The following is a 10,330-nucleotide window of genomic DNA, read 5'->3' on the forward strand; positions in this document are numbered from 1 at the left end:
ACTCCCTCATTACATATATATATATATATATATATATATATATATATATATATATATATATATATATTAACATACACACACAACATATATATATATATATGGGAGAATTTACGAAAAAAAACAACAACAGACGAGGACAGGTGGTGTAAACAACAAAAGGATGTATTAGTTTAATGCTCGGGAATAGAGAAATACACACACATATGCACACGTATACAATATATACCCATGCAGTGCTTCCAGAAATCACTTTTGCCTTGATGACTTAGTTTTCATAAGAACCTCGTATCGCCAGATATCCTGGTCATCCTTTGTCAGAGTTGTTGTCAGTTTTTACCACTTCTTCCCATGTCTTCCTGGGTCTTCTTCATCCAAGGCTCCAGCTACAGTTAGTGATTGACATTTCTTTATACCGCTGTCCTCATCCTTACACATTAAGTGTCCTTACCAGTGCAGTCTTCTTTCTTGCACACTACATCTAATTCCTCTTATGTCCAGAGAAAAATCTCAGCACATTTATACGATGTCATTCATGCATACTTAGACTGAATATTCAACAGAGCATGTTCACTTCATTTCCTTCCATCTTCTGAAGTCTTCTGTATTCAAAGCCCATGTCTCACTACCATGCTTCACAAGCATCATACAATCTGCCTTTCACTTAGTGAAAGAAGACCTTTGTTGCAAGCAGTAGTAGCTCCCTGAACTTTTTCTAGCCCATTCTTACTCTGGCTACTATACCTTCAGAACAAACATCTCCCTTGCTGATGACATCTTTCAGGTAGCAAAAACTATCAACTACTTACAGTGAGCCATCAAGACATCCAAGGGGTTCTATTTCTGATGTGTTTATGGAAAGTATTGTTCTAGAGCATCTATCACATATGAAGCTTATGTTCTCTGATAGTCTACCTATGATTCAGCCACATCTCTTGTGTGTCCATAGATTACATTGAGTGCAGTATAGGTAGTTTATACCTGCTCCTTTTCTGCATATTGAGCAAGGCCAATTCCTTGAGGGTACCAGGGTCCTGTCTTCTTTCCTATTAATTAACACTTTTGTCTTTGCTAAGTTTATACTAAGATCTCAGCCATTTGCATACTATCACTAACCCTATACTTCTGGCCCACCCCAGTCCCATGCTTAATTTTATAGTTAATGAGGTTAATTGGCAGTATTCCTTCTGGCTCTCTTCTTTGTGTTCAAATCCATTCAAGCTTTGCGTTTCACCTTTTCAGGGACAATAAATAAAGAATCAATCCAGTACTGAATTTAATTATTCCTCTTCTCACTCTTTTACTTTCTCTCTTATCTACAAGGGTTGTGTTGAAAATAATGTAAAAATGGAGATACTTTAAAAAAAATTTTTTACTAGCTGACATAGGTTATTCAAATTGCACATGTTGCTTGTGTAGCAAGACTTTAAACTGAATCATCAGATTGTGAAGTTTTAGTCACAACATAGTACAACCTTGTTCACATGAGAGGTTGAGTTACTGACCAATCAGCCAACTGACTTCACATGATACATCATTCTAGATCTTTCTGAATGTCTCAGTTCATAGGTTATGAATAAGCTCAGTTTGAGCACCAACTTTGCAGAGTGTCATAGATGAATGGGTGAAATGGTATCTCCACTCTTATCAACCTTATTTGTGCAGAGACTGGCTGATTCAGTCATTTGTTGCTTTTAAACAGTCATTCTTATGACTACTACTCAGCCTTGTGGACAGTAGCTAATGTTTTGCAAACATGCTGCTATAGTTTTACAAATCGAACCCAGCATGTATATTTTCTCCTGTCTTAACAAGCTTAAATACAGAGCTTTTGTAATCCATTATTTATGAATGCTACAGAATTATTCCTTCTATTATGCTAATCTGTTGTGGAACTTTATAATTCATGACCAATCTGAATATTACTTGTACAATGAAATAAAAGTTACCATTAAATGTTCGCATGGTGTTGTTAAATCATTAACACTCAGCCTCATGCAAATACCTCTTGTGACACTAGATTAGCTCTTTTTCCTGTTCTCCATTGTAGGCAAATAATAGGTTCTAAGCAGAAGCAACATGCTCTCAACTAAGTTATTGACAAAGGAAGACTGCAAGCTGTCTTAGATCTGCAGAAACTTACAGGTTGTTTACAGATGGCATCATTGTCAAAATTAATGTGCAAAAATAGATGAAGTTTAAAAAAGAGGAAACTATCATTGAAGATAAACCACACAGTGGGAGTCCATCAACTTCAACCATTAACATGTACCTTAAGCGAATAAATAGATATGCACAACTGAACTGTGGTTACAATACATTACACAAGTTGATGAAGGATTTTGGGATTGAAATTGATAGTTGATACCTGAAGAGAGGAGTGGAAGTCTGCTCTGATTTACTGGAACTGCCTATAGTCAATGAAGACACATTTTGTTTTATTCTGGTAGCAGGGGATGATCTGGAAATGAAGGTTTCATTCCATAGAATTGCATCACACTTCTTCTCCAAGACCTAAGATGTTCAAGAGCAGCAATTAGCACAGAAAGTCAGTGACTGTTTGGGCACGTTGACAAGGGTGTCATTCTCCTTGATTTTCTGGAACATGGCTGTACCCTGAACAGAGAGCAGTACATTGTGACACTAAAAAAAGTTTAAACCATTTAAAAGAAGGGACCAAACAAGAATCTGAAAAGGACCCACATACACCATTACAATATGTGATCTCACACTTCAGGCAATTGGTAAAATGGGATGGCCAGTGGTCCTCCGTCTACTGTACAGTCCAGATCTGGAAACACTGACTTCCAGATGTTTTGTCAAATGAAGTACAGTCTTTTGGAATAATGAATTGACAACAGATGCGGTGAAACTGGCAGTGAAGAAGTGGATACAACAGTGTACATCTAAACTTTTGCAAAAAAGATTTGAGAGTTAGGTTTGATGATGGTGTAAATAAATTATTTGCAATGAAAACTTTATTGAGTAATACCTTCGTATATAGGAACAGACACTCAACCAACATGCACAATTTGAATGAAAAATGACAGAGAATAAAGAAGTTATGCTCCTCGTATACATTTATTTATTTTTCTTGAGAAGAAATCAACTATGACTAGACCTAGAGAGGATGAGATGTCAGGTTAAAAAGGCTTAAGACATATGCCATGACTACTCCCATAACTCCATCTGGAGTTGAAGGTTTAAGAAGGGAAAGAAATTATAGCATCAATGAAAGGAAATGGATGACAGGGAATTTAGATGAAAGTTGTGCTTTAATAATCTGGTATGACAAGACTGGTAACTGTAATAGCTACACTTTGAAAATGGATGTTTAGCAACCATCATTCCGTTCACCCAATTATCTCGAGCCAACAAAGGAGCCTTGCAAGTAAACCTCTATGTGGTTTCTCAACAGACTACAAATAGCAGCCAAGTTTTCTTAATTCACATTAACTGTTTTATAAAAGATTATACCTAAGACTACATCTAATGTAATATTAGGGACATGATGTCTGAAAAAAAAGATGGGAAGATAATAGGTCTACTCAATCAGGGATGACCTGGGGCTAGGCAACAGCATCCTAATTGCCTACATTTATATATTGTTTTATACATATATATGTAAATACTTCAACATATATTCACACACACACACTGACTTTTATGCTTGTATACACAGGCAAATTCATAAATTCATTTACACACACACACTCTCTCTCTCTCTCTCTCTCTCTTACAAGCTTGTGTATATATGCATATAAAGTCATACTTACACATACCCTCATGTATCCATATACACAAACATAGACATGCATGTATATATGCATGGATAGTCACAGATAAGCATTCACACATACTTAGAAACATTGTCACAGATGCACCATACATATACACATATACCTACATAGATACATATATACATACATTACATACATACATACATGATGCATACATACATACACACATACATGCATATGTTACATACATACATACAAATATACATGCCTACATTACATACATATATGTATACATACATGCATACATTACATACATACATACATAGATACATTTTTCTATTCTTTTATTCTTTTCTTGTTTCAGTCATTTGACTGTGGCCATGCTGGAGCACCTCCGTTAGTTGAGCAAATCAACCCCAGGGCTTATTCTTTGTAAGCCTAGTACTTATTCTTTCGGTCTCTTTTGTCAAAGTGCTAAGTTACAGGGATGTAAACACACATCAGTTGACAAGAGATGTCGGGGGGGGGGGGGTAAACACAGACACACAAACATATTCACACACACACACACACATATATACAGGCTTTTTTTAGTTTCTGTCTACCAAATCCACTCACAAGGCTTTGGTTGACCCGAGGCTATAGTAGAAGACACTTGCCCAAGGTGCCATGCAGTGAGATTAAACCCAGAACTATGTGGCTGGTAAGCATATATACATTACATACATACATACATACATACATACATACATGCATGCAAACATGCATGCAAACATACACACACACACACACACACATACATACTTGCATGCATTACAAACATACATGCATACATTACATACATGCATGCATACATATATACATACATACATTCACACTCACACTTACATACATATATTCATACATATACACACACATGCATACATACATACATACATACATACATACATACATACATACATACATACATACATACATACATATCCTTCATTCATAGGCTACGAACGATCTCGACTATATAAATCTGTAAGACTGTCTTAACATTTAAAGGACAATAATTAAAACATGATCCTTTCCTGCACAACCTTGCTACCAAGAAGATGGCTGGTCAAAATTTACTCTAAACTAAAAAGAGGAAGAGAAGGACACACACACTTGCACGCATGAATGTGCACACACACACACACACATGCACATGCAAACACACACACACACATGCGCATGCACACACACACACACACACACATACACACACACATACACACACACATACACACACACATACACACACACGCTCACACACAGGAGAACTATCTATAAAAGAAAGAAATCTACCAGGAATCTAGCAGTGAATTCGAAGGTTGAGGAGGAACTTGACTGAAACAAACATAGCTAAAACAGAAAGAGAAAAAAGAAAACTTGAAAAGAAGAAATATTAATGAATAGATAAATAAAAGGAAAGAAAAAAAAAAGCAAGCAAAAATATATAGAAAGGAAGAAGGAAAGAAACCAAGAAAAAGGAAAACAATGTTCCACAGCCAACATCAGATGTAAGGAATTAAGAATGAGACCAACTGAAGTCAAGTGCCTAATTCCTAATAAAACAGCTATGTCTATTGTGTGGATAACTCTCCTTGTATTTACAAACAGTAAGTATTCTCTGTTTCATCTAATTCTCCTGGTCATGTAAATCTACAAAACCTGAGTAACTCATACTTCAGTTTGCCAACACTACTTGTGACATGCCTATGCATCCTTTCTTCTTCATGGCTCTTTTACTGCTCACATATTTTTATCAGTAATTGTTTTATTCTGGTGTATTTTGCATCCACTTTTGGTTGTCATCATTGTCTTTCTCAACTTGACTTATTGCCATTTCCATCCCCTCTTTTGCCCTTTTACAACAAGCTGTAGTTTATCTGAGCACTGTATACAATAAGTTCATAATTATTATTATTGTTATTATTATTATTATTATTATTATTATTATTATTATTATTATTATTATTTCACCCTTTGTGTCTCCAACAGAAATCAAAACGGTTGTAGTGAACCCTATGTCACTAGGTCTGGCCGTACAGTGCACTGGCCAAAGAAAGTCTCTATGACAACTATCATAACTATTACAAACTGGTGACCCCGACGTGATCCTGTTCATGCAGCCCAACGTGATTCTGTTCATGCAGTTTCTCTTAAATGGCGATTTTTGTGCCAGCTTTAGGACCAACCGTTTTTTTTCAGTTCTTTCACTACAATCATTTTTCTGTGTCGTCTGATTTGTCTTCGACACACAGACTGGTGTGAGGCTATTGTAGTGAACCCTATGTCACTAGGTCTGGCCGTACAGTGCACTGGCGGAAGAAAGTCTCTATGACAACTATCATAACTATTACACGATCTACAGGCAGAAAATGGTTGAGAACCACTGCTTTAGATTAAGGGATAATTACTCTCAAACAGTAATTAAGAGTCCATTACACTCAAAGTGGTCTTATAGCATGCACATTCGTCATCATGTGTATTTCTATGTCCCTATGCACTACTGAGTAAAAAAAGTAAAAGTAAAGTTTCTTTCTTGAATCGTGCCAAATCATAGGGGCTGGTTTAGTGGTTTCCATGGCTCATGAATTCCCCACCTGGACAAGACACCAATCCATTGCAGGTTTACTCATCTTTGCCAGCTGAGTGGACCAGAGTAATGTGAAATGAAATGTTTTACTCAAGGACACAATGTGTCACTGGGACCAAGAATCAAAACCACAATCTTACAATCATGAGTCCAACACCCTAACCACTAAGCCACGTGCCTTCACATGCATCACTGAGGGCATAGAATGACTGTTGCTAAATAGTAGTTGGCCCTATGCTTGGTTATTGTGTCCCTTGGAAAGATCTTATTTTTGTCCAGTTGGTTTTTTTAACAACCCTCCTCACCAGGCAAGTCTTGTAGAGTTTCCAGTTTTGTCACCAACAACTTAACCACATAACAGGTTGTACTGGATTACATTTTACCACAAGCACTCAAAGTAACCTGATATAAAAGACAACACACTCACACATGCACACAAACATGCATATACACACACACCCATGGGCATGCACATACACGCACATGGGTACACGCTCACACACACATGGGCACGCGTTCACACACACACATTCCATTTTTATATTTGCTTGTCAAGACACCAGTGTTATAACTGAAGTGAAATAGCACTTCAACTGTAATTCAAGAATTATGTTTTGAGGTGAATTGAGTCTGCAACGCAGTTTGATTCCTAGTCGTAGAAACTTAACTTACTTGGTTAATTCTCATAGGAAAGCACAAATGCCACAACTGCATTCTTCTCATCCCTTTATGTCAGTAATAATGGTGACCTATCACTTGTTACATGTGATCATTAAAGGTCACCAAGCAACTGACTATTTATAACACTAATGTATACGGTCATTATATATTTAATTAATTCAATAATGAAACAAATTAATGTATAGATTTTGCTTTTAAATAGCCAAAAGTCATCCAGCTATAAGATTCCCAGCCTACAAAACACAGAAGTAGTAGCCAACCTCACTTAGAAGTAACAGTCGTATCTTCTTCAAAACCACACAATACTGTCCTAAAAGAGAAGGGTACATTGAATAACCTAATACAAGATACGTTATGCCAGGAAACATAGAATGTAAAGCATATTAATCGTATTGTTTGGTTTTTACTAAACCGTGGTTATGTTGAATGTTTCTCTCTGCAATTCCTTCAACCCCTTTCAGTTCATAATAAGCAGTTACAATGATCAAGTATATATACTGAACATGTTTATAACTGCTATCTATAAGGTAGAAACTTCAAAATTTCTTGAAGTCAAATTATTTTAGCAAATGAATATATATATATTACTGATCATTAAGCGGGTCAATGAGGGAGCTCTATATTGTACATCAGCCTGCAAGAAATACCAACCAAATCTCCCTCATAATGCAGCCTGTCATCTTAAATAATACAAGGAATTACTGGGGACTATAGACTGATAAGATTGAAATGATCTTGGTCGATCCTATATTTACTAGTTCAGAGTTGACATGGTGTTAAGAAACAACAACAACTAACAAAGATTAAATATCTCAGATACATTTTGTGAAAAATCTTTAATCATTTTAAAAAGATTGGAATGCTTTTGGTCATTCAAGGTTGATCTGGGACTAAGCAACAACAAACCATAAAAATACAATATGCTATATTGAGCTATTCCATACCAGTTCAACTAATCTCAAGAAGGAGAGTTCTAACTACATGGTTCCAGTTTCAGTGTCATTGCATGGCACTTTGTGAAAGGCTCTTCTACTATAGCCTTGAGCCAACCAAAGCTTTGTGAGTGGATTTGGTAGATGGAAACTGAAAGAAGCCTGTTGTATATATGTTTGCGTGTGTGTGTGTGTGTGTGTGTGTGTGTGTGTGTGTGTATACATATGTGTGTATACATATGTGTGTCTCTACGTCTGTGTTTGTTCTTCATCACTGCATGACAGCTGGTGTTGGTGAGTGTACACTCCCATAACTAAGACTGACAGAGTAAGTACCAGACTTAGAAAACAGAATAAGCCCTAGAGTCAATTCATTCAACTAAAATTCTTCAAGGTGGTGCCCCAGCATGGCCACAGTCTAATGACTGACTGAAACAAGTAAAAGATAAAAGATACATGATAATCAATAAAATATAAGCTAACAGGGAAGCCTCTCTATGGTCACTTAATTTGCTCGAAATAACAGCCAAGTTTCCTTCAAGTTGCACACAGTCACCATAAATAAAGGTAGGTCTTATTGGATAATATAATCCTTCATAACTCTATCTAAAATGACTGGATAGCTATCGCTAGACCAAATTTCATCATAGGTCTGCTTAATGAGGCTGATCTTGGGCTAAACAACGACAAAAACAAAACTGGACATAAAACTGACATCAATTGTGATGATGGTGATGATGGAAGGCATCAATTTGGCAGAATCATTAGAGCATTGGCTAGAATGCCTTATGGTATATATATATATATATATATATGTATGTATGTGTACATATGTATGTCTATGCATTTGTATTTACCTCCCCACTGTTTGACAACCATAAGATATCGATAGATTAAGTTCCAAACTTAAACAAATAAGTACTGGGGTCAATTTGTTCAATAAATCCTTCAAGGGCCTGCCCTTGCATGGCTGTAGTCCAATGACAAAAAGAAAACGAATACATAAAACTGTAAATGAATAATTGATGTTTTTGTCTTTGTTTTTGCTCCAAACTACAACAGACATTATTAAAACTTACTAGAAATATTATACTAGTCACTTGTAGAAACAGAAATGAATTTACAGGTCATTGCTAATTCACAAGGAAAAATACATTGCATGACTTGCTTAAATGATGTTATTGTACTGCAGAGCTAGGTCAGCCCTACCATTGTTGACTGATGAGGAAAACATATTGAACAGCTTGTTTACCAAATGTTGTTTACATCCAGGTTAGTATTATCATTGCTTATTCTCAAGTAAAAACTAGTTGAAGTGATTGTTTACCAAATGTTGCTGTTTAAATCCAGGTCACACCTGGTCATGTAGACCTATTATCAGACCTGTTATCAGAAATATTCCAGTGCCAATTGGTTTAGTATTCTGAGCATTAAATGCTAAGCAATAGATTACAACCTATCAGTCTATAAGAAGAATAAATATTTATTCTTTGATATATATTTCAATTGTTCATTTAATGCCTGTTATTCAAACCATGCTTCTGGTACTATAGACATGTGATTAGAATGCTGTAGAAAAGAATTGCGAAGACAGATTCTTCAAGCTGAGTCAACCACCAGGAGACATAGAGGCAGACCAAGTTGAGATGGTTGGATAATATCCATCGTCTCAATTGGTTACATTTGGGATCTCACTGGAAAGTCTAAAGATAGTTGCTTCTGATAGGACCCCATGGAGAAAAAGCTTGAGGACTCTATCCTCCCTCATGGCCTCTCACACACACACACACACACACACACACACAAGCACATAATATACATATCTATGTATTGTTTGTGTATGTGTGTGTACGTGTGTGAGTGTGTATATATATATATATATATATATATATATATATATATATATATATATATATATATATGTATGCATGCATGCATGTATGTATGTATGTGTATGCATGTGCATGGATGCATGCATGCATGTGCTCATGCTTGCGTGTGTATGTGAGTGTGTGTGTGTGAGTGTGTGTGTGTGCGTGTGTTTTTTTGTATTGGTATATACTCATAGTGGGCAGAGAAAATAATTGGATGGATGGATATTCCATGCTAGTATGGTCAGACAGGGATTTACTTGATGCAGTATATTATGGTTGGATGCTTTTCCAGTCTTCAACCCTTATCTTTCAAGTAAGGGATTTTTATTCCGCTTGGCTTCAAAGCACTAAGTAATGTAAAATGGTGACAAGCAAAGTTGTCAAATATCAATATTTGCACACACACACACCCACACACACACATACACCTGCATATACATATCTATGCATTGTTCTCTGTGTGTTTTACATTGGTAT

At 36.2% G+C, this 10,330-nt stretch overlaps 1 protein-coding gene across 1 annotated transcript in view; it reads left to right on the forward strand.

Moving 5' to 3' along the window:
* The first annotated feature begins 4,816 nt into the window (after nucleotides 1–4,816).
* The window catches only part of LOC106877083 (uncharacterized), a 20,081-nt gene continuing 14,567 nt past the window's right edge, over nucleotides 4,817–10,330 (forward strand). The window contains exon 1 of the mRNA XM_014925869.3: nucleotides 4,817–5,386. Within this exon, the coding sequence (XP_014781355.1) occupies nucleotides 5,302–5,386 (85 nt within the window). The 5' untranslated portion in view covers nucleotides 4,817–5,301. The remainder of the gene's footprint in view (nucleotides 5,387–10,330) is intronic.

The sequence above is a fragment of the Octopus bimaculoides genome, chromosome 1 (assembly GCF_046866305.1).
Source record: "Octopus bimaculoides isolate indiv1 chromosome 1, ASM4686630v1, whole genome shotgun sequence".
In the NCBI taxonomy this organism is placed as follows: Eukaryota; Metazoa; Mollusca; class Cephalopoda; order Octopoda; family Octopodidae; genus Octopus; species Octopus bimaculoides.